Consider the following 27,193-nt stretch of genomic DNA (forward strand, 5'->3'; position numbering starts at 1 on the left):
TATTGGGTTTTGAGAAAATGGATGGTTGTTGCAGCTCTGGTGATGATTTGGGGTGGAGGTGGGACTGCCTCCAACTAAATAGAGAAAGGCAGGTATCTTAAAAGCCTCGGTCCTGAGAGAGGTTGAGCCTTAGCAGAATTATTCCTTACCCCTCAGCACCTCACAGTTTGCACAGGACCTTAGGTCATTTTGAGCTTATTTTTTCTCCTAACAACCTAGTGGGGCTGGGAAAAGAGGGAAGAATTGCCTCATTTCATCAGTGGAAAGGAGGGATCTGCAGAAGGCTATGCAGATAATTCATGGCAGAGCCAGGACTCATATCCAGGTCTGAGCTATACTGAGAAAAAGAAGCAAGACCAGAGAAAAGACTATATAACTATAGGGTTTTTTTGGTATAGTTTATGTCAGTTATACCTCAATAAAAATTATCAGCTCAGAAAGACCTTGTCTTTGGTGAAAGAAGCCCAAAAAGACTGAGAGAATTGGGTCACTTCTGGCATGATTGAAAATGCCCCTGGGACTTAAAGGAGGCATGAGGAAGAATCCTCGGGGGCAGAGAGGGCTTTGGGGCTTGTCACCCATAACTTTAGTTTTTGGGGATGGAGATAGATAAACTTGTTTTCCTTTCCTTTGGTTGGATTAGACATTCAGTAAAATACTAATTTTTTTGGTTTGTTTTACTTTACCTGAGCCGAAGGCAGACGCTTAACGACTGAGCCACCCAGGCACCCCATAGGTCCAGTGGTTTTTGATTGGATGCCAGGCATTCTGAATTTTACCCACTTAATGTGCTGGCTATTTTTGTATTCCTGTATTTTCGAGCTTTGTTTTTATACTTGATCACTGTCAAACAGCTTGATCCTTTTGTGTCAAACTTTTAAGCTTATTAGGTGGGACCTGAACAGGAATTAGTTTTTCCTAATTCCAAAATTGGGAATTTTGCTGCACTAGTGAGGCAAAAATCAAAGTTCCATAAATGATAGTTTTCTATATTGGCTAGTGGGAACAGGAACTATTTCCTGTTCTTTCTTTGTCAGTTCTAATCCTTTCGGCTTGTTCTTTTCCCAGCCTCTGGCAGTTTCCTTATATGCAGGAGCTTATCATTACTCAGCTGAATACTTGAGAAGGACCATCAACAGATCTACAGAGTTCTCTCTGTACAACTCTTCCTCTCTGGTACTCTGCCCCACAAACTAGGTGCCTTGGATGCTTTGTTTTCTTAACTCTGGGAGACTGTAGGTAGGGTTCCAGCTTGGGTTTCCCCTCCTTTTGCTGCTGTCTGAAAACTATCCATACCACACGCTGAGGCCATGATACCACCACCGTATTTGTCAGAGCCCTGTCCTTCATTGCCTGATGTTTTGAGAACCATACATGTCAGGTTTTTTTTTGTTTTTTAAAGATTTTATTTGAGATAGCGAGCACGAGAGGGATAAGCAGACTTCCACTGAGCAGGGAGCCTGATGCCGGGCTCGATCCCAGGACCCTGAGATCATGGCCTGAGCCAGAGGCAGATGCTTAACTGACTGAGCCATCCAGGTGCCCTACATGTCAGGTTTTTTATTTTAGTTGTTGAGATGGGGAGGGTAAGTCTGGTTTCTGTTCATCTATCGTGGTTAGAATTAGAAGTGTCCTGAAAGCATTATCTTTCTAGATTGTTTTACAGCCTGATGCCATTCTGATTTGCATGTCATTTTTCCCCCTTGAAGCTTTTTAGGATGTCTATCCCTGGTATTTTTTTTTTTTAAGATTTTATTTATTTGACAGAGAGAGACAGCCAGCCAGAGAGGGAACACAAGCAGGGGGAGTGGGAGAGGGAGAAGCAGGCTTCCCCCTGAGCAGGGAGCCCGATGCGGGGCTCCATCCCAGGACCCTGGGACCATGACCTGAGCCGAAGGCAGACGCTTAACGACTGAGCCACCCGGGTGCCCCTATCCCTGGTATTTTTAAACTTCCCCATGTGTATGTTGGTGTGGATTCTTTTTCCATTCAAAGAGCTGGACCCTTAATGAGCATTTTGGAAACTTGGGACCTCTTGTTTTTCAGAGTTTTATTTTTTTTTTGGTAATTTCTCTCCTGTTTTCTCTCTTTGCAGAATTCCAGTGATAGTTGGATATTGACACTCTTTGATCCATTTTTTTCATATTCTTTTTGCCCAACTTTATGGGAAAGGTGAACCATATCCTTTCATTCTGATATTAAATGTATTTCCAAAACCTGTCTTTTATCCTTTCTGACAGCCTTTTTCCCCCGTACTCAATGGATGCAGTACTTTTTAAAGTTTCAAGTAATCTCTGCACTCAGTGTGGGGCTCAAACTCACAACCCCATGATCGGGAGGCATACCCTCCACCAACTGAGCCAGCCAGGCACCCTGATGCAGTACTTGTTCTCATACTTTGTGCCATAGCTGTTTCTTTGATTTGTTCTACTCTGTAATTTTTGTTTTGATATTTTATGTTATAGACTTTTCCTCAAATCTGTGTCTTGGCTGTTATATTTAAGACTGGGGCACTAAAAATGAGAAGCTTCTTTAACTGTTCATGTTTACTGTGGGGCAACCGGCTGGCATTTTTACTGGAGAGCTCCTGCTGTCAGAATCTGTAGGTCTTTGGTTTAGTCCAGAAAAGGATCTTCCAGCCTGCTGTGTAAACCTAGGGTGGGGCTGGAGTCTCAGCTGTTCAGGTGGTTTCTCCTGAATAGGACTTCTAGCTTTCTCCAGGGTGGTGGGCTTGAACTTCTGGTTCTTACATGAATTTCCAATCCCTGTTTTCCTCCTGGCACATGGGGCCTCTAATTCCTTCTTCCCTTTACGATGTTTGTTTTTTAGAGGGAGGTACAAATAAGCTTGCTTCCCATGATGGGCTCATGTATTCTTCCAATAGTTATCCTTTCAGAAATTGTGGATTAAAAAGATTTGTTTCATGAAGATGGAATGTGTGTTTTTTTTTTTTTTTAAGATGTTATTTATTTGACAGAGACAGCGAGAGAGGGAACACAAGCAGGTCCTCATTTTGATGTACTTGTATTTGGTGGGGGGCACTGAGGCATTGCGATTTATTTTTATAAGTAGGCACCATGCCCAACATGGGGCTTAAACTTGACCCTGAAATGAAGAGTTACATACTCTGAGCCAGCCAGACTCAGTACTTGTTATTTTTAAGAAACTATCCCTCCAGGAGAACATCCCTACAGAAAAGCGCCTAGTACTAGTATACAGCCCACTGTGAACACGTTATCTGTTACCACCACCCATATCAAAAACATCACCAAGACCCCAGAATGCCCCTCCTACTCTCTCAGTCACTATCCTCTGGGACCCAAAACCACCACTATCGTGACATTTTATGGTAAGATAGATCAGTTATTTTTCACTCTGTTCATTATTAAATGAACTTAAGTACTTTTTAATGCTTGATTTCTTTTGCTGATCACTGTGTGTGTGGCTCCTCCACATGGTTGCACGTAGCAGTAGTGTGCTTTCCTTTCTGTCCAGCATTCCATCGTGTGCCACTGCGGCGAGCGCCATGACTGCTGCTGTGAGCATCCTCTTACATGGCTTTCGGTGCACATGTGTATGTATTCTGTTGGCCTGGGATTGCTGGTCTTAGGGCATGTGTAGAGGAGAGTACCAGTTTTCCAAAGTAGTTGTAGGTCACATTCCCCACATCAGTATGTGCTTGGTTCCACATCTGCCCCCAACCATGGGGGTGTGGTGGTAGTTGTATAGATTTTGTCATGATTTTAATAGGCAGTTCCCTGATGACTAGTGAGGATGAATGTTGTCTATTACTGGATAGTGTAATTTTGAATACACTTGTTTTCTAAGCAGCAGCTCTTTAAAAAGATGACCTCAGCCATTCTGGAGAGCAGGAGGAGAATCCTTGCTGCGCTCAGTGAGGTATCTTCAGCTGAGGCACCTCACTCCCCAGCTTCTCCCGTCCAACAGAAGTCTTCTCTCAGCTGAGAGTGGTTGCTTTTTCTGTTTCTAGCGCTGTGAGGCAACAGACAGGAGGAGAAAAGTTGCTTATTCCTCATCCAAGAGGACTCTTGCTCTTCCTGTAATGAAGACATAGGTGGGATAACTTCCACTAAAAGTTAGCATTTATTAAGTATAAAGGTAGGGTCAAAAGAAGAATTAAGTGGGTCTGTGTGAGGCCTCCCATGGAGCAGGAGGACGTGATAAGGTCAAGGAGAGGAGACTGGTTGGATTCTCCTGAATGCAGACCCCAGGGTTCCCTTTCGGGGTGGCAAGGGAGAGCTGTGCAAGAAGAGGGCAGAACCATCGATCTTAGGAAAGCAGCACCGTCTTTATCTTCTGTGCACTTCCCTTTTGTACAGTTCTCAGTCCATTGCCGGCTCCTAAGGGAGGATAGGTGGTCTAAGAATGGCCTGGACTCTTCCCGTGCAATGAGCTCCTGGAGGAAAATCCTCACACTGGCAGAAGAGTCTAGACAAGCTCCACTATGAGTAGGGGGCAGAACATGCAAGCGTTAGGTTTAGCTTTGACCTTGGATTTCCATCCCTTCGAAGACTCATACTTTCTATATGAAAACCAGCCTCAAGGAGTTGAATGGGAGGAAAGGATAGCTTATAAGCATGGTGGGGTAAGAATCACATCAAGTGCAGAGACCTAATTCCTAACTACTGGACAAGCACTTCGGTATCAGAGCCATCCGAGCCTGTCAGCCTTTGAATCTTTCCAGTGAGTAGATGATCACACAACTCTTCAGGTAAATCAAAATTAGATGAAGGTTATTTATTGGTGCGACTTTTTTCCTGTGGTGAGCTTCCTTTACACAGCAGTGGTGTAAATAGCATCAAATTGAATGAAAACTTTGTTAAATGCAACCATAAATAATTATAATAAATATACATCAAGTAACTTTACAGCACACGGTTTTTTTTTTTTTAGGGCCAAGGTTTGAATCGGTCTGGAGCTCTCAGTGTGCTCTCTGGGAGACGCAGTCGTGTTAGCAGCAAACATCCTACTCACAGCGGTCATCCGTTCAAGTGATGGGCCAAAAGAAGCTTCCCAAACCCCCCTGGGGGAGGTAGCTGACAATTCTGAGCCCATTCAAGGGATGGGAAGGATTGGAAGGGACCAAGAATGTAAAAATACAAAGAGGAAGAACCACTTCTAATAATCCAGAGGCTCTTTCGTTATGCAGAAATAAGAGGATCCTTTTGTCAGGACTACATCCTGGTGTGACCCCCAGTCAACGGGGCTCTCACTGCTAGGAGGCAGCAGGCAACCCTCTTCCTTTCAAGCAGGGAAACTGCTTGCAGGTGCTCACCTCCAGACAGGACTGCTCCTGCATCAAACGTAACCGATGCAGCCGGAACGATCCGGTTTTAGCTTTTCCTTAGGTTGGGGAATCATTTCTATAATGGTTCTTAATGCATTTCCTAAGAATAAGAGGGAGGAGATGGATGCTAATGGCTCTAACTCTAAATCCATACAACTTTCCAACAGGCCAGGGCCACAGCAGAGAAAGGAAAAGCACAGCTTTCTCTCCCCAGCATTCACACTCCAGAGCCTTCTAGTCAGCACACACTCACTCAGAACTTTCAGTATTCACAATATTATACAATAAATACAGTGATGCAATTCCATGAGAACTAGCAAGGCCCAAAATGACAGTGTCCAATAAGATGGCATATGCTACTCTGGAACAAAGTACCATCGGACAAAGACCTGTTTGGGGCACCAATGCACTGGGGCAGTGGGTGAGCCTGGAGCAGCTCAGCCCTGGCACACACGCTCACATGGGGTAGGAAGGGAGTCGGGGGTGGGCCTGGCCAGACGGGGCAGAAGGACCCCACGGTGGTCCTTGGAAGGTCTTAGTCACTGAAGTAGACCCTGAATTGAGCAGAGCACCTCAGTCAGCTCTTTTTAAAATAGGTGTGTGGCCCATTCACCAACACTGCGGTGAAGAAGGGCTGTTTCTGAGTACAAAAGGGGGGGGGGTTAGGCTTGAATCCTGTGCTTTCCTGTTCAATCAGAGTCTCAGAAAAACGCCCCCACTCGAGCGTTGTCCCTCCTCCTCTGGGTGTCCTCTTCAACTCCTGGAGCTACAACACGCCTGGCTGTGAACGAAGGTCAGGGATGAACCCTTTGGTCTTCTGAGGAACACTCAGTGGAAAACTGTCAGACCAGGGGCCCAGAGGAGACAGAGGGCAGAGGGTTGTCTGGGTGGGAAGGGATGGGGGGAACCACGGGGGGAGGGAGGGAGTTTCCTCAGAAAAACCCAGACCATAAACAAGGCTCTAAAGCCAGAAGATTAACACAGAAAGCTCCCTGTGTGTGTCTCCCACGTTTGGATAACTGGCCCAACCATTTCAAGATGGAAGGAGGCCTGCGGGAGCTGCGTCCAGGATCAACTCCAGCTCAAGGCAGAAGGGGCAGGGCCACAAACTTGTTTGTGAAGATGCTCTGCGGAGAGAACAGGATGCTCTGTGTGGCCATTGGGATCTCACCACCAGCTTCCTGCTGGGTGATTCCATGATGTGGAACTAACTGGGGCCTTATGGCATCAGAATCCGGTGGCCGTGAAAGACAATGTCCAGGAAGATCAAATGAGACACAGGCTGCCTGGGAACTAAACTACCCTACAAACATACCACAAACAGGTAGTAAAAGAACCAACCCATCACGAAACATACAAATACAAAAGGTTAAGTCTTCCAGGGAGCCCTGGAATGTGGACAAAAGTTCAGAAAAGCAAAATGTCGCCAACTCCTCACGCAGGGCCTGGAGGGATGTGCCCTCAGTGGCAGGCTTCCCAAGCCGGTGGAGCGGTGCCTCAGTGACGGACTCACTCTGGGGCTCCCTCCCCTCAGCCACTCAGGGGGTCTTCTCGGTAGTGAATGGCACAACGAAGTTTCTCCAGCATGATTTCCAGAGAGGAGTACTGGGGAAGTTTGATCATGAACATGCAGGTCTCCACTCGGATGTAGCGAGAGTCTGGGGAACCTGCAAAAAAAAACCGCACCAGGCCAGCGTCAGGAGGCTGGGCCACGCTTCCAGGGAGGCCTATGGGCCTCTCTGCTTCCAGGGTTGCTGCTCTGGGCAGCTCTAAGCCAACCCCAAGGCTCATCAGGAGGAGGGGCAGGGCAGGGGCAAAAGAAGAGAAGATTCCGGAGGAGAAAATGGCGGACACGACTACTGTACAGCAACGGGCATCACAGTGCTGACCTGTGAGGGAATCTGGTTATAGAGAAGTTTGCCCAGCAGAGGGTTTTATTTTTCTACATTTAAAAGTTGGAAAATTAAAAAAAAAAAAAAAAAAAAGTTGGAAGATTAAAACATTTCTGGATTTTTAGCTTTTTAAAACATCAGAGAAAGGGCACCTGGGTGGCTCAGTTAAGAGACTGCCTTCAGCTCAGGTCATGATCCTGGAGTCCCAGGATCGAGTCCCACATCAGGTGCCCTGCTCAGCGGGGAGTCTGCTTCTCCCTCTGACCCTCCCCCCTCTCATGTGCTCTCTCATTCTTTCTCTCTCAAATAAATAAAATCTTAAAAAAAAAAATAAAACATCAGAAAATACGTCAACCTTGGGCCGCTATGGAGGACTCTTGGCTGAGGTCAGGTTTGGGAGTCAAATGACAGCGTGCCCCCCGCCCCCGGCATTTACATCTGGGTCTATCTGTCCATTGATCTCCCTCTCTCCCGCAGGGCCCAGCAACCCCAGCTCCCAACTGAGAGAAGGGCCTGTGTGTCCCGACCTGGGACGCGACAAGGGGAGGGCAGTACCTGCTGTGCCATCTGGGGGGGCAATCTTCATGGGGTATGGGGGCACATGGGCTGTGTCAGGGCCCCCATCTTTGCAGGGGCAGGTGAACGGGATGCGTTCCTGATTGCAGGCAAACTTGATGAACTTGCACAGCTCCTCCTGGGCGAACATCTCCAGCGCCCCCCAGAAGAACTCGATGTGCTGGTCCGTCTCCATCAGCCCCACCTGGTACATGGTGTGGGCCTGGGGAAGAAAGCCCCCCCGCCCCCGAGCTGTGAGCAGACCCAGGCCTCTGCTAGCCCAGTACCTCCCTAGGCCAGGTGGGAGCAGCAGGGACACGGGGATCGTGACAACGACGAAGGCCTCGGAGGTACTGTGCCAGCGCCCGTGTGTGCGACCGCAGCCTGCACGTCAGGCCCAGCAGCAGATGCTCGACCCAGGTTAGCCCGTGGACACACTGCGCGGGGCCTGTCACCGGTCCCACTGGATGTCAAGTCACTTGGGCAAGGTCGCGCAGCTCGCAAGAAGCCACCCTGGGATGCCAGGGCCCAGCCCGAGGGGAGTTGGCCGAGCTGGGGAGCGGAGGGGGCTCAGCAAGAGCGGTCTTCTCTCGGGATGCGGCTTAGGACAGGGGCCTGGAGGCCAATGGTCTGGGAAGGAAGCTGACCCTGCCACGTGCTGCCACGAGGCGGCTTCGGCCAACTCAGCTGTGAGATGGGGTGAGCACAGCGTCCCCCCTCCCCGCCCCAGCACAGGCCCCTGCTGACACCGCCTTCCGGCCCGGCCCCAGGCCACCGACCTTGAGGAACTCGAGGTTGATGTAAGGGAGGCCGCACGTGCGCAGCTCCATCTCCAGCGGGCTGAGCGTGGTGAGCAGCTGCAGGGGGATGATGGCGCCCAGGCCCGCCCTCACGGCCGTCACGCACTCGGCGTTCTGCAGCTCCCGCAGCCGCAGGCTCCGGATGGCGGCCGCGTAGATGTCTTTGTTCTCCCACCTGCCGGCGCGAGGGGCGCCCAGGTGAGGGAGAGCACCGAGGCGGCCCCCGGGGCTGCGCCTCGTCTCGGGGCCACACGCCCCCCGGCAGAGGGCCCGGGCAGCAGGGGCCTCAGGCCCAGTTACCGAGACGTCCCGGTCCCGGCGAAGCCCCGCGGATTCCTCTCCTGCCTCGGGCGTCACCCGCCTCACAGCTGGGGTTTTTGTGATTAAAAAGTCACGCTGAACACCTTCCCTCCTTGCTGTCCCCCAACGTCCTGCCTCACGTTCCTCCCACTGGTGAAACCCGCCTGTCACCCACGAGCCCAGGCTGCCCAAGTCCCGGCGCCGCCGCCACACCCCGTCAGGCCGACTGGCCGGTCCCCCACGCAGGCGCAACACTCACGCCACAGGGATGTGCCGGCCGCGGCTGCACAGCTCCACCTCCTCGCCCGTCATGGTCAGGTAGGTGAACCTGCAGCACGGCTTGTTGGGACCCTCCGGGCTCTCGGTGGCCAGGTGCTGGGAGGCGATCTCGGCGCACAGCGCCTCTAGCTCGGTCTCGTCGTTGATCTGGAAGGCAGAGGCGGACCGAGGCTAACTGCCTGACCCGGGAGACGGAACCCCAATCTCCAGTTGGGCAAACGGCAGGCACCGTTTGCATGGGGGCTGCCCTCGACCGTCATGAAGGTGCACACGGCACCAGCCTGCCCAGAGGTGCCGTGAGTTCAGGGCTGGGCGTGTGGCCGAGGCCCGGCTAACGAGACCCAAATTGCAGGGCTTTTGCTGTTACCGTTTGGAAGCAGCAGTCCTCTGTCCCTGGCACGGCCCCGACTGTGAGATGGTACCTCTCGTACTACAGGGGACCCTCTCGAAACCAATTATTGATGACATTTGGACACCTGGATTCAGCTGTGCCCGAAGCTGAATCTGTATCCATATTTACTTTTAAAAGCAAATCATTTGAAAAACCAAAAGTAGGGTCCAAAAGACCCTGATGTGCACGCTACAGAGGAGCTGACCCGATCTGGCCCGGAGGAGAATAAACCTGTAACTCTGCGTGGGGAAGGCTGCAGGTACAACCGCCAGAAGTTCCGAGTATTTCCTCCCGGTTCGTGCGCCCCAACCCGGGGTAGTCTGTATCCCGGCACCCTCTAAGGCTTTGCCCAAAGCCTGCAGAAAGAAGCCTTGCCCGGACGGTCCTTCTGGACGCTGTCTTATGTCCCCTGCCTGCCCCAGGCCCTTGCTGCTACCACAGCCCTGGGAGGACTTCTCAGAGCAGTGCCTGGCAGCGACCCCTAAATCCCTAGCCCGTGGGGGCCCATCCTGCTTTGACCCTTTAGGCAGTTCACTGTCCTCCCCGTTTCTGCTGGGAAGCCGACCACTAACCCAAGATCCCGACTTTGGTGCGCCCTTGGGCTGCCCCAGGTGGTAGCCCAGGGGAGGACCACGCCCGAGCTGTGAGCCTCCTCCAGCTGACGCTCCCCGGGGAGCACAGGCAGCTGGCCTCAAGGGGGACGGCTGGGGCAGAGGCGCCTCCCCACTCGGTCTCTAACTTGAGGACGTGTTGCAGCTGGCCAGGCCTAGGTTCCACTGGTGACTCTGCTTCCCCGCCAGCTCTCCTCTCTGAGCCTCCCTCCCCCCTGGCCTTGTCGCAAGGACGCGTGCACACAGCCCTCCAGAACAGGGCCTCCCATACCCGGAGAGCGACCCAGGAGCTCCCCGCGGCTGGGGTGAGAGCCCAGGGCCTGGCCCGCGGCCGGCCCCCGCGGCTGTGAACCAGCGGCCGGCAGCCTGAGCACTGGGCGCACGGCCCGGCGCCGGCTGTGCGGTCAGACGGAGGGTCGGACGCCGCTGTGCTCTCCCTAGCTCTGTGTGGCTCGAGGCGCCAGGACGACAGCTACGTTCCCCACCCCTTGCCCTTCCCTGGCCAAGCTCAGGTGATCCCCAGGAGCCAATCTCCTGCACTCTGAGGCCCCAAAACCAAGCTCTTAAAAGCAAAAGTGGGTCGGCTTGTAGGAGTTCCCCTCCCGGCACCTCTGCTCGCTCAGCTGCCGGGCACCCTGCAACCCTGCGTCTTTGGGGGTGCCCGTCAGGGCACATCCGTCACCCCCACTCTGCTGCTATCAAACAGGAAGAGAAGCCAGAGGGGCTTCTGTCCCCATGGAGTAAGCCTGCCAGAGATGGCTCACATTCCCTCATGTTCTTTGGGAGGTCCCAATCGGTCTTCAGGTAGATGCTCGGACTCCCATGGCACGGAGGACCGGGCCACAGCAGGCCACGGAGGCAGCAAGGAGCCACGGGGACACAGCCCCGGAGCTCTGCTGTCCCCAGCACGTACTATTCACTTACGCTCTCGAACTTCTTGACATAATTGTAGGTGAGTATGTCTGCTTCCTGTAGGTCTTGGTCAGGGTCCAGGGGCTCCCCCACCAGGGTCTTCCAGAAGGAAGGCAGGAGGTCCAGGGGAAGAGGGACATCTGCCCGAATCGCAATTCCCAGCAGCTGGCCCAGGAAGTGGAGCAGCTGCTCCTCCCCGCAGGTGATGGGGCTCGGGGTCAGGATGTACTTGCCCTGGAAACGGAGGCAGGGATGGGGGGCTGGCGGGTGCAGGGAGCCGCCGCAGAGTCAGGGCGGCAGGCCAGGAGGGGGCGGACGAGGAGGACAGAGCCCCCCCCACCCCCCACCCACGCGTCCTACCTTGTTCTTGTTGACGGCCGAGCTGGGGCACAGCAGCAGGAGGGACAGCGAGGAGCTCTGCAGCTCCTTACACACCTGCCACAGGAAGTGCCGGAAAGAGCCGCCTGTGGGACACACGGAGACCGATCAGCACAGAGACCCCAGCAGCCCGCCTGCCCGCGGGCCCTGTGCCCACCTGGACGTCAGCTCGTCCGCCAGCCCGCATGCAGCTACGGTGCAGGGGAGAGAGGACCCGTCCGAGGGCGGGGAGACCTGGGGTCAAGTCCTGCTGTGCCACTTACTAGCTGGGTGACCCCCTGGGAATCACTTCCCGGTGACCCAATCCATCAAGTGGGGACAGTCATCGAACGGACGTTGGGGGCTGTCTCCGAGGACTCCAGGAGACCCGGTGCGGAGCCCCACGCGGGCCACCTCCACGCTGCAAGCTCACACTGATCTGCAGGCTCGTTCGATCCACGTCTGTCGCTCCAGGTTGTACTGAGAGCGGGGCCGCCTGGCCTACTCAGCACCGCCCCCCGCTGAGGCCCAGGTCCTCAGGGTCGGTCCAGCGAGTGTCTAACTGCACGGACCGACGCGCGACTGCTGGCAGAGGGCAACGGGCCACTAAGGGTCCCCTGCTGCTGTCTTTCCAAACACGCCTTTGGCTTTCTGGCCAACACCTCCCTGTGGCTGGGTCTTGTCTCCCCCGTGCACCCCGTCAGGGCCCTAAGGTCGGAAGCTCTGAGGGCAGCTACGCGTACACACTGCTCGGTCGGAGCCATGCTTGGGGGACAGATGTGCTCGCTCAGCTTCCCCGCGGAAGCAGGAGATTTCTGCCTGCGGAAGCCACCGAGGGCTGGGCCGTGGAGCCGGATGGACCTGGGTTTGAGCCACAGCCAGCTGCCTGAGCTGGGGGAGGCTTCTGTCAGGCCCGTGGGGGCAACGCCGGTCTCTCGTGCACTCACCCTGCTATGCGGAGGGCCCGCCGTGGAGGGTGGGCCTGCCACTCTCGGGGCACTCTGAGAGGCCCCGCTGCAGCGGGGCGCCCGCCCGCCCTTCCCGCTGTGTCTGGCTGAAGAACGGGGTCTCTTCTCTCATCCAGAGTGGGAAACGCTTCCTGAATGTCTGCGGCTCACTAAGCATGGCTTAAAGGGTCACGAGGGAGCATTTTCCGAGCTGCTGTCCCTCATCGCTGTCCCCTAGCACCCTGCCTCTCACGGGACACACGCACGCTCCGAGCTGAGCCCAGCCTTCAGCCGGGGGCCCTTCCTGGGGGACCAGGCCAATCCGCACGGATGGCGGCTCCACGGTGTCCACTGATCCCAAGCACTGATCCCAGGCTTGGTTCCTGAGCCCGGGGGCGGGCTCAAGTCCCTGGCAAGTGCTGTTCCTGCCCAGCCCGGGGGCGAGTCCCTGGGGGCGGGGGCAGTCCTGGCTTCTGCAGGACAGCTGTGAGCTGTGAGCTAATGAGGACGCCGCCTTTTTAGTCTCGCTGATGGGGGGGATCTGGGGCAGATGAGGCTAAAAATAACGCAAGGACCGTTCTCATCGTCAGCACAGCCCCCACGCTGAACGGGCGCCCCAGAGCCCCCGGGGGCACACTCACTGGTGCCGTGGACCTCCTCCCCTGTGAAGCGGATGTTGAAGGCGTAGGTGGGGTCGCCGCCACTGGCCAGCTTGACACAGAGCTGTGAGGACGAGACGGAGGCCAGCTGCCGGGCAGCCTGGCAGAAGTAGGAGTTTTCGGAGGCTCTGATCTCCCCTGGAAAGAGACAGAAAGCAGTAAAAGCCTCCAGGCCCCACCTTCTGCTCTCCCACCCCGGGACACAAGCCTTGCCAGGCCTCTGCCTGCTTCTCGGCCCTCTCCCCACCCCTGGTTCAGCCACCCTGCCTTCTCTCTGCTCTTGGAACGTCTTCCATGCCACAGGCACGTGGCCTCCAGCCTCCCCTCTGTCCCCAGGGGAGGCACCCCCCCATCCACGCTCTTCTCTCGTTTCCTCCACACGGGTGTGTGTTCACAGGCCGTGGCTGCCTCCCCAGGGGCCATTCCCCGCTTCCTCAATGCCAGAACCCCAACTCTAGCAAGTCCATGGCCAACCAGAACGTCTCCCCTCCCCACCCTCCCCTGCAGTTAGGTGTGGCCCCCGCGACAGCTCTCCAGTGAGAGGGGGAGCAGCGAGGCTCCTGGAAGCGGAGAGCTCCTTCCGCCTCTCCCCTTCCTCTTGCTGCCCAGCATGCAGGCTCACTAGGGGACCCTGAAGGTGGAGGCCACCCGCTGGGACACTTGAGAGGAGGAGAGAAGCAGCCAGATGAACGTCTGTACTACCTTCTAGAGGCTTCCTGCATGTGCTCGAAATCAACTGCATCGTTTGTTTGATCATGGCTATTTTTAGCATTTTCTGCTCTGTGTAGCTAATCTTACCTCCCACGATTTCCAGTGGGTCCAAAGTGATCTCGGGAGCTGCGTGGTCAGCTGTCCTCTGCACGGTGGCGTTCAGCACCCGATTCATGACGGTCACCTTTGTGTCATAAAAGATCAGCCCTGAAGGGAGGAATGTGGGAAGAGAGGCTTAGACGGGGCTGCTTTCCTGCCTTCCCTGTCAGCCCTGAGGCCTGGTGGAGGACATGTTGCCCCCTCCGGGTCCACTCTCTCCTGGCATGCCCTCCAGGCCCCTGAATGGGGCGCACGCACACCATGGCCCCGACTTTCCGGGTGTGCAGTTTGTGAGTATCTGCCCCAATGGTAACACATGAACCCCGGCCTTTGTCATGCCCAGGAACCACCTCATTGGCAGAAATACATGAAGTATGAGGAGGTTTGCTGCAGCATTTTCTGAAATGGCAAAAAACAAAAACCCAGAAGGTGAAGGTGCAGAACAGAACATATGCTAGGATACCCATTTTTTATTTTTAAAGAAAGTCATGTGTGTCTATTTGTATGTGAACAGAAAAGTCTGGAAGGACAGGTACTCAGCTGTTAATGATGATCATCTCTGGAATGTAAGGGACAGTGAACCAGAGCCGCCTTTTTTTTTTTTTTTTTTAAACAATGGAGCCCAACGTGGGGCTCGAACTCATGACCCCGAGATTAAGAGTCACATGCTCTTCTGACCGAGCCAGCCAGGTGCCCCTGAAAACATTACTAAGTTTAATTTTTCAGGGCATAACTGAAGTAACCGCTCTTGGCTGGAAGTGCTGTTCGTCCAGGGACCTGAGCGCGTCCCATGGAAGGCGTGCGCGCTGACCTTTGGCCTCCTTCAGCAGGGCGGCGATGCTGTGCGCGTACATGGGTGTCTGGCGCAGCTCCACCAGAGGCAGGAAGAAGGTCTCCAGTGTGGTGTTCAGGGACTGGAGCAGGGCAAAGCGCAGGCGCAGGCTCTCGATGGGCACGTCTGCAGGGCATGAGGGGAGGTCAGGCCGGGACTCCTGGGTTGTGAACAAACTCAAGTGGCCCCTGTCACCGGGGGGGAGGGGGAAGCACCAGGAGCAGGGCATTTCAGGAAGGACCAGGAGGGCCCCCGTAGGGGATTTTATCCCTGGGGCCCACAGATGCTGTGCGTGCGTGGCCCCCGGGCTGCCTGAGCCTGTGCCAAGCAGAAGCAAAGGGTAAGGCCCCAGCTCTTAGGGGATCCAAGGGCCCCCTCAGCCTATCTCTAAGGGCCACGTCAGGGCTGCGGTCTGGGCTATTTTTAACTTTCGGTTTTGAAATAATTAGAATTCTAGGAAGTTGCAAAAATAGTACACAGTCCCGTGTACCTTTCATCAGCTTCCCCCAAAGTGACATCTTATGTCAAGCCCAGAACATTGAGACGCTGCCACGCTGTCTCGTGTGTCCTCACATCTGTCTCCCCTCCAGCTGGAGAGACAGACAGCAGGACGATCTCTGGCCCATGTTTACCTTCAAAGTACCCAGAAGAGCAAAGAGCAAAAGCCCAGGACACGTGGCCGAGCAAGGGTGGGCAGACTCCCAAGCCGCCCGTGGCACACACGTGCACAGGCACAGAAGCCAGCCTGGGGGTCATGTGCCAGCGTGCTGTGACAAGGGTCGCCTCCCAGGGATGGATTTACGCAGAACGTCGGCTCTCGCATGTGCACTTGCGTGTGCAGGCACATTCCCAGCTTTTAATAAAGACGCTCTGCTCTCTCATGATGAGGGATAACTCCTCTGATCCCCGCTCCCTCCCGACTCCCGCCTGGCATCTGGGGTGGCCTCCGGGTGGGACCTGGGTGTGCCGGTGGTGGCCGGGGCCTCCCAGCCGCTGCACGCACTCCTGCGCCTGCCGCCACCTGCAATCACAGCTCCGTGTCCCCCCCGCCCCACTCCCCGTACTATCTAGAGTATGCCCCCAGGCCGCACAGGGAGACCATCCCCCACGGCCAATCCCCCAGGGTCCACATACTCAAGAGACAGGCCACTCTGGGGTCGGCGGCATCTGCAGGGTCCAGATAGACCTCGTGGGGGTGGAGCCGCGCGGGCGTGATGGCGAGGTGGCGGCACAGCCGATTGATGTACTGCACGAGCGCCACGTCCATCTCCAGGGTCCACTTCCTTGAGGCCTTGTGCGCGTGTCGGACGTCGATGCAGGCACACCTGGGGCCGGGCCAGAAGGGCAAGGTGGGCCAGGGGCCACGTCCCAGCTCCCAGAGGACGTCCGGAACAGAGCCTCGCCCCGCAGCTGGCGTCCTGGTGCCCAACCCAGGTGGAGAGGCGCCCCCAGGAGAAGCGAGCATATAGGCTGCAGGGCGGGAACGGCACCACCGACCCGAAGCCCCGCCGCTCGCAACCACGCGGGCCCCCCTCCTGCGGGTGGGCAGAGGGTGGCGGGCTAAGGACGGGGCTCTGGAGTCCCTGGGCCGAAAGGAAGGCCATCCGGCGTGGGCCACAGAGACGGCTGCTTCCTGAGGCCGGGTGGTCCCAGACAAAATGCAGCTAGCGGCAGCAGGCTGACGGCGCCTGGGAGGCGCACGGCCAAGGGCGCGAGGAGCACCAGCCGCCGGCCTCACTGAAGCCATGGCCCTCGGGCAGCAGGCAGGGCTGGCGCGCGGAGCTCTGGGCGCGGGCAGAGGGGTGGCGGGGGCATCGCTCTAAGCCGACGGGACACCGCTTGCCACCCGAGTGCCCGGCCAGGCGGGACCGCTGCATCATCCGCTGCAGTGATCCCAAGTGAGGTGGAAACGAAAAAAAAAAAGATGTCTCATGTGCACCCACTTCTAAGTACTGAAAAAACCTACACCCTGAAAATGTCGGGAGACCCATTTACTGAAGCTTTACAAAGTGATGACCCTGGGTACAGACCCACGGGCAACCTCCTGTGTGCCCGGCCTTGCCCAGGCCCATAAGCTGGGGGCGCCAGAAGGGCGGGCAGGCTGGCAGGGGGATGGGCGTCTCTAGCTCCGGAGCCCTGGGCACCTCCCTGGGCCACATGCCACACAGGGTGCCTCCTGCCAGGAGGGCCTATCTGGGGGCAGAGGCCGAGCCTCTCCACACAGGCCGTGTGGGTCCTACCGGAGGAGTGCTGAGAGATAGCTTCCTCCAAAAGGGGATCCCCTCTGCCGGAGGGTCCCCCCACAGCCCCCTCCAGGCTGGCTGATGTCACTGGCTGCTGTTAGGCCAGGTGGGGGAAGGAGGGAACGAGCCGTCAAGCTATAACAAACGTGTCACGTGGGAATTCATCTGCAGGCCAATCTGCAACCTTCCCATTTCAAATGCACTTTCTAGTCCAAAACAGGTGATTCTACTTTTCAAAAAGCCCCAAAGTCCTCTCTCTTACTGGCTTCTAAAATAAATCAGAACTGGTCCGGGGACGGACTCTGAGCCTTCTGTACAAAATGATGGTGCCAAGCAGCAAACCACTTCTGAACCCTGAACACGGATTTCAAAAGAGCGTGCTCCAGGCAGCCGTTCCTTCCCCAATGCCCGCCCATCTTGCTGCGTGTCTGGGGTGAGCGCCAGAGTGAAGGCAGGGAGGTTTCTTCCCGTTTGTAAGCACCAGGCCGGCCTGGGACTCCTTTACAGCTAGATCTTGTTTGGCCCTGGGGACCTGGTGAGCTCCTGCCTGGCAGGGAAGGAGAGCAGGCAACGGAGACTCGGAGACAAAGCGGGACTCCAAGGAACAGAGTCTTTGGAATGAAAAATTGTCCCCGTTAGGGACTGAAGTGTGTCTGGCCTCCCACCCCCATTTCTGTGTTGAAGCCCTAAATCCCAATGTGTGACTGTTAGGAGACGGCCTAATTGAGTTAAAGGAGGTCCTCAGAGTGGGGCCCAGACCAGCAGACAGGTGTCCCCCTCAGAAGCGGGGCGGCAGCAGGGACACGCCCGCACACAGGCAGGGCCGCGTGAGCAGTGAGGAGGTGACCATCTGCAAGCCAACCAGAGGCCTCAGGAGAAACCAACCCTGTTGACACCTTGACTTCCAGAACTGCGAGAAGATGAATTTGTTTAGAACAGAGTTTGTTTCCAAATGGGTTCTAAAACCCACTTTGAAAATTATGAAAAATTAGAAACTCAGTAGGCATTTAGAATGGCAGACGGAATGGCTCCCAGGAAGGATTTTCTTGAGGATGCTTCTGGTGGCCAAAAACAATTTTTATACAAGGTTGGGGGACAGCTTCTTACCTCTCAAAGTGAAGGTCATAACCACAGGATAAAATTGCCCTCCAGACACTACGGATGTCTTGCTTGGCTCGGTCAATAACAAACTTGTGAAATCCTTCCAAGGTTAGATACTTCTCCTCAGGGACTGATGAGGAAGCATGGAGACAGGAGTTTGGAAGACCCTCCTACAGCAGGGGCCTCACGACATGCCCTGGTGGCATTCCGGCAGGGCCCAATCCACCTGCACCCCACCTCCCGGCCCGCCAGGGTCTGTCACTGGCCACCTCCATCTGCTGCCCGAGACCAAGCATAACCCCTGACCTCCCGGGGTCAGCAAGCCACAGCCTTACTTCTCCAGCTCTGCTTGGGCCTTTATGAGGCTCAAGTTCTAATGCCCAGGTAAGTGCCTTCTGGAAGCGAATTTCTAAGCAGATTTCCAGATCTTTATTTTCCATCGCCATCACCCACTCTTTGCCCTGGATGCATGGTATTTTGGGAGCTGCTATTTTGACCTCCATAAATTCACGGTCAAAGATGGCATCGAGGCCCTGCCTGTTCCAAACCCCCAAGGGAGCCCAGTCACTCAGGCAAAAGCTCGGAAGCTGGTCCTGGGGGCCCACCAGTCTCAGGCCCAAACTGCTCATTCACCTTCTTGTTTTTTGGTGGGTGACTTCTCTGGGTCCTTCTCATCTGGCTTGCTCTTTTCTGGGGACTTGGGCTTCACAGTTGGCTTCTTCTCACTTAAGGCAGTCCTGCTGCAGACCAGAGCATTGCAATCAGAATTCCTACGTTCACACCTCATCCTGACAGAGGATGCGCAGAGCCTCACGCACGTACTAGGGTCAGACTTCCCCAACCATAACCACTCGTTCCCACGGGGAACAAGGTCAGCTCTGTTCTCACCAAGAAGTTCACTGAGCAAATCAGGAGGACAAACTGATGCTTTAACTGCGAAAAACCTCAAAGAGCTGCTTTTCATCCCTTCTACGTCCTTCAGAGCTGCACTATGAAGCAGTCACTAGGCCAGATGTAGCTACTAAAGTTTAAATTAAAATAAAATTACAAATTCAGTTCTGTACTGAGTCACATTTCAGGGGCTCAGTAGCCACATGTGGCTGGTGGCGACTGCATCCGACAGCCAGACAGGGCAACAGCACTGATTTCCATCACAGGAAATTCTATTGCACTATTTACATATGATTAATTAATAGAAAGACACTTTATTTTTCTGATCCTTCAAACAATTCCTCTAGAGGTTCCTGCCAGGTCCAACACTTTTCTTTCTTTTTTTTTTTCTTTCAGGTAACACTTTTCTACCAAAGTTTCAATTTTGAGTTCCCAAGTCATTTGCCTATGTCTACAGAAAATTCCATTAAATACGTATACATATCCACACACGAAATATTATGGAGCTATTAAAAAAAAAAAAAAGGTGGATCGCCTGAGTGGCTCAGTTGGTTAAGCGTCTGACTACAGCTTGGGTCATGGTCTCGGGGTCCTGGAATCAAGCCCCGCGTCTGGCTCCATGCTCAGCAGGGAGTCTGCTTGTCCTTCTCCCTCTGCCTGCCTCACCCCTACTCGTGCTCTCTCTAATAAATAAATAAAATCTTAAAAAAAAAAGGAACGAGGAAGTTCTTTTTGTGCAGATATGGAATCACCTGCCAGATTAGCAGTAAATGGAAACAGCAAGGTACAGGCACTGTGTGAGGTATGGGGACACTTGGGCTCGGGCCCATCTGCTTGTGTATACACAGAATAGTTCTAGAAGGCTAGCGAAGTAACACTGACAGCCTCACCGAGCGGGGGCAGGGAGGCTTGAGGATGAAGGAGAAGAGGAGTGGCTTTTTGCTGCACATGCTTTTGAATTTTGTACTATTTTAACCATTTAAAATTTATTTCTTTTTTAGAGAGAGACAGTGAGTGAGCGAATTGGGGGGAGGGTGGGGCGGGACAGAATCTCAAGGCGTGGAGCCCGACTCAGGGCTTGATCTCACGACCCTGAGATCAAGACCTGAGTTGAGATCAAGAGTCGGATGCTTAACTGACTAAGCCACCCAGGCGCCCCTTAGCCATTTAAAATTTAAGAAAATAATACACATGCATCAATAGAAGGTTATGCACTTAACTGTTATAAGTGATGTGTGGGGTAATCACTTTTTTTGAATATGCATTTCATAGTTTTTCTATAATAATTAGCAATTATTTTTGTGGTTAAAGGAAGTCAGAATTTTTTTTTTTTTAAACAATTCTGTACATTTTGGATGGTTTATGACTTTAGACCGGTCTGCTTTTGCCTGCCTGTCTGGTCCAGATCTTACTATACTTGTGGATAAAATGAAACGCTCTCTTTCAGTGGATGAAGCCAGGGACCCACATGACAGAGCGGCAAAGCAGAGCCAGGGGGTCTGCTCCCAGAGGCAGAGAGCGCCTCGCAGGAAGCCTCAAGAGGCGGCGGCCCCGGGTGCCCTGCCCGACCCATGTGCTGAGCCCCTCGGAGGCCCACCTGACACTGTTGAGCACAGCCTTGTCCTTGGCAGGCGGCTTGGTGATGGGCCGCTTGGTGCTCACCACCTTCACAGGGTGCTGCTCCTTCCCGCCTTTGTTGTACTTGCTCTTGTCAAACTTGGGTTTCGGCACGCCGTATTTCCTCAGGATCTGCGGGGTACCAGAGGGAGAGAGGGGTCCTCAGGATCGCCCCGAAGCTCACCCGAGGCCCAGCACCAGCACGGCGGGGATGGGCGGCTACCTGGGTGAGCTGGTCCTCCAGCACCTTTTTTGGAGGCCGGACGTTGGTGAAGAAGAGGTGGAGGAGGTTGCCTGGCGTTTGGGAGTTGATCTGCTCTTTGCTAAGATAAATGTCCGATACTTTGATGGGCTTTGCTGGTGTCAGGCTCAGCATCTGCTCGGAATGGGCACAGCTCTTAAATATCTCCGTGAGCACCTCCCTGGCACCGGGCACCAGCTTCTCACCTGTTGCCAAGCCGGCAGAGGACAAAACAATTCTGCCGTGAACGGGCCATGTCCGGATGTGCCTCACAGCTGCCTGGGTCTCATAAACAACTCGTTTTGGCAGGTAGATAACAGACGTTTAGTGGGATGACGAGCTATGCAACCAAACCTGGTTTCCCCCTTCTGGGCGCACCCCCCCAGCCGCACACCCAGCCTTCTCTCTGCGGTTGGGCACGGTCCTGTGATGTGGGCCTTCTGCTCTCTTCACACTCACCCCCCCCCAACTGGCTGCAAGGAAATGACAAGCTTCTGGGATGGCGGACCCCAGCCCTTGCCCTGACTCGTCCATGCACAAGAAACATGCTTCCACTGGGCCTGACCCCCTGTACTCTCAGGGCTACTGATCACGGCAGTTTAATCTACCTTAACACATTTGTGACGGGCAGGTCCAAATGAACAAAAGGATCCGGAGCCTGCAAGTACTGTTGGTACAAAGCCCAAGTTGTCAAGCAAGTTTCACATTATTACAGAGGATGGTTCAAAACTGGCACAATGAGCAGGTGGGAAAAGTTAGTTCTCTGAGATGTAACAAAATTGTCCCCGAGCACAAGAAAAACAATTTCTTTTTGTGCCCAAACAAGTGCTCCAGAACATGGGCCACAGCGGCCCATCAGGACCCCATTTGCATGCTTCTTGTGGCCAGGGGCCCAGGCGAGGGGTACTTGCTCATCATTCCCTTCTCCTTCCTGCCCTCCCCCCCAACCTCTCCCTCTGACACACCACAGCTGCCCCCAGGGCAGGCCTGCTGTGGGAACCAGAGCCCAGAGGCCTCACGGGCCTAAAGGGCCTCCAGGCTGGGGTGGGGGGGGTGGGGGGGGCAGGCGTGTAGAAGAGGTGGCCAAGCCCTAAGAGCTGACTCAGCAGAACCACAACTTAGTCTCTAGCAAAATGCATGTGCCACTAATGTTACCGAAAGACCGAGTACCTTATGTGGAAGGTTTGACTATAACAGGATCAGGAGCTCGGTCTAAATTCAGATTCAAAGTATGAAAAGGCTGCCAGACCATGAGTTACGGCAGCAAAAGGCCTCCGATCTTACACCAGTCCTCCCCCCAGAGGACTGGGCCGCAGAGCGCTGAGGGGCCAAATGCACACTAATAAGGGGTTCGGGCCAAGACCAGGGTGAGGAGCACCAGGCGGCCCCCTCAGGGGCAAGATCCCCCAAAAACTCAGTGATCAAGATACATATTTCAATGTAGTGTTAAAAAAAGAGAAATCAAAATTAATACAAAAAAAAAAAAAAAAACCCACACACAATAAGCAAAACATCAACAGTACTGCGCCAAGCCACATTAAAGCCTGACACAAAAGAATCAGTAATACTGTGTTTATTTAAAATTTTACTATTTTATTCATTGTGAATATTTTGAATTTTGACTTCTATAAATATTCAATTAAAGTGGTATTTATCTAGGGACGCCTGGGTGGCTCAATCAGTTAAGGGTCTGCCTTTGGCCCAGGTCCTGATCCCAGGGTCCTGGGTTCAAGTCCCATATCGGGCTCCCTGCTCAGTTGGGAGTCTGCTTCTCCCTCTCCCTCTGCCGCCCCACTGCTTGTGTTCTCTAATAAATTTTAAAAATGCTAAATACATAAATATATATATATGGACATGGATTAAAAATTTTGAGCAACACTAGTACAAAATAAAAATGACCACACAAAGTACTGGAATCATAAAAAAAGAAGAAAAACTGCTGTTTCTGGAGCGGAGCTTGGGGCAAGCTGCTGGCTTCAGGCGGGAGTCTGCTGCTTGATTCTGCTCAGCAGGGCCTCGGGGCTGTGACCTGGGTGAACGCTCCTCATCGTACAAAAGAAGTGGGGACACCAGACAAGGGCCGTCAGAATGACAAAGTGGGGCTTGGTGAAAAGGAGATGGAACGGTTTCTTCCCCAAGAATCAGTGTAAAGGTGGAGGCATTTACTGTCCACAGGCACGTGACCAAATGATTTCCAGCAATGTACTTGGTACGTTCCAGCTCCACGGGACAGTATAAATACACCTGAACTTGAACAAAGGGAAGTCTGGCTAGACAAAAAGCAAACTGGGACTTGAATACAAGCCCACTTTTTAAAAAAAAAATTTTTTATTTAAATTCAATTTGGTTAACATACAGTGTAGTGTTAGTTTCAGGGGTAGAATTGAGCGATTCGTCAGTTGCATAGGAACAGCCCTTCCCAGTGGTCTCGGCAGGCTAGAGCACGGCCGGCCAGAGGCAGGGGCGCCCTCACAGCCCTCACAGCTCCGACAGCTTCCATGAGCCAAGCAAAGAACATCTGTCCCATCTCCTCAAGGGCCACCTGTATCATTTCCCAAATCTCTAACCCCCAAGAGGGCCCCCCAAAGTTCTTTTCTCAGGTAAGATGTTAAAAATAGGGCATATTGGATATAGAAAGAGCAGAAGACTTTTGCTCATTTCTGTAAATTTAAAACTGCTCCCCCAAAAGTCTATTAGTTAAAAAAAAATCCATAACCCACCTTTAATCGACTTATCGTTGAAGTAATCTTCTAACCCTGGGCTCCCCTGAGTATCAAACAGACTCTGATTTACTACAGATACAGTGAGAATCTCTTCTGTTGACATCTCCATCAGTTCATCTTCACCATCCAAACTTGACAAACCAATCAAGTCGTTATTGTTAAATAAACTTGCTCGAATTTTCTCAATTTTGGCTCGGGATCTTATCTGTGTGAACAAAGACAAGGGTCAGGATTGGAGTAGAGGAATGACCTTGTTTTCCTTCCCGTCCTGCCCTGAAGTCCTCTCCTTGTCCTAAGTGTTGTGCGTGCTGCCTGACTCCCATGAGCTGGCCTCCCTGGGAACATCTCCGCCACCAGCCAACAGCAGTAACTTAGAAGGGAACATCTCAGCCGGAAATGTCTGTTGCTAAACCCTGACCTGGTCTGTGGTTTTACCTCGATGCCCAGGGAGCTAAAGTCCACGCTCAGCTCCGAGAAAGCCCCCAGGAAGGCGGCGCATAGAGTAATGGAAGTGATTCCGGGGAAGAAACCAATTATCAGGTTCTGGAGCTCTCTTGTCAGAGCTCCCTGGGAGAGCGAAGCGATGCACACACGTTCCCCTCTAGTGCCTTTCTCTCCATATCCAATAATGGGAGGGCAGTTTTACTCTGAGCCTGACTCCCCTTACACAAGGGTGAAGACACAGGATGCAGGATTTCTAAACAAGGAGGCCCAAGAAGCAGAGGGGATCATGAAGTGGAAATGTGACCTGGAAACTCAGAATCACCTGGAACAGAATGGCAAGTCTATTCTCATAAGGATCAGTGAAGACCCCTCCTGCCGATGGCAACATCTAAAACAACCCAAGGCCACTCAAATGTATACCGGTGGACCTGAGCTGGAATGAACTTGATAAAGCCCATCCACCAGCAAAGGTCAGGCCCCTCGAACCCCTCTACCTCCTTCCCACGCTTAGCAACAAACTGCATTTACTTCACGACATCAGACTTGACATCACTCTTCAAGATGTGACCTCAGACACAGAAAATCAACATAATAAATCATCGCGGTTTCCAAGAGCTGCCTCACAGGGAGCTCCCTACATGCCCAACGTCACCTATCAGTTAAACCCCGGGAAATAATACTGGAAGGTTTGGAGAGGCTTCTCTTAGGCCCCCCCTTAGAGGGGATTCAAGCCGCTCATGATTTTAGTGATTGCCAAGGCGTGAGCACTGTTACCTCCACGACCGCAAAGCCTTTGATGGGGCGCGCTGCGAGGGGCTGGTTGTCCAGGGACGTGACAGTGTACATGGAGCCCACGTCTGACACGGAGGCTGTCTCAGCATTGTCCAGCGGCTCCCCCAGGCTCCCCAGGCTGCCCAGGCTGCCCGTGCTGCATAGGGAGATGTCTAGACTCTCCTGGCTGGATACCACGTGGGACTCCAATACCCCGGGAGGGACGGGCGGCTCGAGGCCTGAGGGCAGTGGATCCACAGAGAGGTCACTGGCTGTCTGTGAGATACCCTGGGAGCTGCAGATGGAGGCCTGACTGGTGGAAGCGGACGCGCTGATGCTCATGGCAGGGGTCAGGCTGCTAGATGTGCTGACCTCCAAGCTGTCTGCGCTGGGGAAGCCGAGGGTCTTCTCTGGCTCGGCTTTGCCGTCACCACCCTCGGCCTTGTCCTTCGGTTTCTTGGGGTCTTCGTCCTGCAGGGGGATGTAGATCTCATCTTTGAAGACCCCGCCATGGGCATTGCAGGCCTTGCGGATAGCCCCCCTGACGATGCCCTCATCCAGGTGGGTGGGGATTCCAGAGATCACCAGCAGGCGGCTGTGGGCGGTGGGGCCCACCAGGGCCTGGCAAGCATCAGCGATGGCGTCGCTAGTCACACCCAGCCCCTGCGGGTCCTTCCTGGTGAGGTGTCGGAGAATGATGAGCAGGGTGAGGGCTCGATGAAACCACAGCATGTCCTCCGGCTTGCTGCCCCCAATGCTGAGCATGGCGGGGTCTGACTCCACTGAGCGGGACGACTGGCGCTTCCCGGAGGAGGAGGCCTTTTCCCGCTTCATCTTGACCTTTTTCCTCTTCGACAGGAGGCTGGGGCTCTGAGGTGTCTGTCCCGGGGAAGACGAGGAGGAGGATGACGAGTCGCTGAGATTTGGGGCGGTCGTTGAGGTCACCCCACTGGCTGTGACACTCATGTTGGTGGGCAGGGTCACTTCGGCCACCGCCAGGCAGCCTTCCATGAGCGCATGAAAGTACGTAGAGAATCTGCCCTGGTCCGTGGCGGCCGCCGCCCCCGAGCCCCCGCACGTGCTGCCCGAGACCCAGCTCTGGGTCTCCTCGTCATACAGCTTATGGAGCTCCGACTGCAGAGCCATCAGCATGGCCAGACAGGGGTTCAGCTGGAGGGCAATGGAGGAAGACAGGCCGGCAGGGTGCTTCCTCTGCTCCAGGGAGTGCACAGTGCGCAGCAGCTCCGCCAGGAGATGGAAAACAAGCTCCTTCACGCAGGCCGCCATGTCTGTGGTCCACAGGAAGTTTCCTGAGGCAAATATAAAACAGCAAGAGCGGCGGTCACTCGTACTTGCTCTGTACCAGGGACTGTTCCTGGAGCTATGCTATTCATCCCCAGCCCACAGCTGAAAAAACAGAGGCTCAAAGAGCTCACGCCTGGCTGGTTGCCCCCAGAGCCTACGGCCTTTACCCCTGGGCCACATGATTGCATGGAGCCGGGTTCTATGGCTCACCCCAAAAAATCATTTTCTTTCTTTCTTATAAGGTTATCGAGTGGGTGACAAGTCACAAGAACAGTATTTCCCAAACCATGAGATGCTTACTATTGGGGGCACATAATCCAATTTTATCAGAAAGCCCAGAAATACACACTGACAAGGTATTCTTTTTTTTTTTTTTTTTAAAGATTTTATTTATTTGACAGAGAGAGACACAGTGAGAGAGGGAACACAAGCAGGGGGAGTGGGAGAGGGAGAAGCAGGCTTCCCGCGGAGCAGGGAGCCCCATGCAGGGCTTGATCCCAGGACCCTGGGACCATGACCTGAGCTGAAGCCAGATGCTTAACGACTGAGCCACCCAGGCACCCCTTTTTCAGATTTTTATTTATTTGAGAGAGAGAGAGCGCTCACAGGCACAAGCAGGGGGAGAGGCAGAGGGAGAGGGAGAAGGAGACTCTGCTGAGCAGGGAGCCCGATATGGGGGGCTTGATCCCAGGACCCTGAGATCACGACCTGAACCAAAAGCAGATGCTTAACCAACTGAGCCACCCAGGTGCCCTAAAATCAAAGCTTAAAAAAAGGAAAAAGAGCTGATTGCCAAAAAACCCAATGAATAAATGCTGACAGGCATGACTCATAGACATGGTGGAAATCACATTAAGATGGCCTGAGAAGGACTGAAGTTCAGGAAGTAGGGTCTAGAACAAAATGGGTCACAGGTCTGTACCAAGATCCCCTTTGTGCCAGACACACATCTTAAATTCACACTAAGAGGCCTAATCTCCTAGGGGTGTCGTTGCTTCACGACTTTAACTGGAAATGAACTGCTCATGCCATGCGGGTGCTCAGGAAGCCATTCACAGAGAACAAGTGCCTACAGGGTCTGCAGCCCCGCCCTCCAATGCTCATGCGACCTCCCCTCCGCTGTCCTTCCTCTGCCATTTGCCATTTATGTAAGAGGACAGCCTTAGACAGAATTCTCCTCCACCCAGACTGCAAATGGCGGCCC

At 53.9% G+C, this 27,193-nt stretch overlaps 1 protein-coding gene across 9 annotated transcripts in view; it reads right to left on the reverse strand.

Moving 5' to 3' along the window:
- Positions 1 to 4,733: 4,733 nt before the first annotated feature.
- Positions 4,734 to 27,193, reverse strand: part of HECTD4 (HECT domain E3 ubiquitin protein ligase 4) — a 181,931-nt gene continuing 159,471 nt past the window's right edge. For 8 of the 9 annotated variants that reach the window (XM_027576965.1, XM_027576961.1, XM_027576966.1 and 5 more), the window contains 16 exons: positions 24,688 to 25,994; positions 23,467 to 23,674; positions 20,729 to 20,952; positions 20,486 to 20,637; positions 18,631 to 18,737; positions 18,004 to 18,127; positions 15,788 to 15,978; positions 14,633 to 14,779; positions 13,810 to 13,929; positions 12,994 to 13,149; positions 11,409 to 11,512; positions 11,061 to 11,282; positions 9,115 to 9,281; positions 8,535 to 8,730; positions 7,756 to 7,978; positions 4,734 to 6,975 (listed from right to left, as the gene is read on the reverse strand). In XM_027576965.1, the coding sequence (XP_027432766.1) occupies positions 6,839 to 6,975; positions 7,756 to 7,978; positions 8,535 to 8,730; positions 9,115 to 9,281; positions 11,061 to 11,282; positions 11,409 to 11,512; positions 12,994 to 13,149; positions 13,810 to 13,929; positions 14,633 to 14,779; positions 15,788 to 15,978; positions 18,004 to 18,127; positions 18,631 to 18,737; positions 20,486 to 20,637; positions 20,729 to 20,952; positions 23,467 to 23,674; positions 24,688 to 25,994 (3,785 nt within the window). In that variant the 3' untranslated portion in view covers positions 4,734 to 6,838. The remainder of the gene's footprint in view (positions 6,976 to 7,755; positions 7,979 to 8,534; positions 8,731 to 9,114; positions 9,282 to 11,060; positions 11,283 to 11,408; positions 11,513 to 12,993; positions 13,150 to 13,809; positions 13,930 to 14,632; positions 14,780 to 15,787; positions 15,979 to 18,003; positions 18,128 to 18,630; positions 18,738 to 20,485; positions 20,638 to 20,728; positions 20,953 to 23,466; positions 23,675 to 24,687; positions 25,995 to 27,193) is intronic. The other variant, XM_027576960.1, reaches the window with a different exon arrangement.

Source organism: Zalophus californianus, chromosome 14 (genome assembly GCF_009762305.2).
Source record: "Zalophus californianus isolate mZalCal1 chromosome 14, mZalCal1.pri.v2, whole genome shotgun sequence".
Taxonomy (NCBI): Eukaryota; Metazoa; Chordata; class Mammalia; order Carnivora; family Otariidae; genus Zalophus; species Zalophus californianus.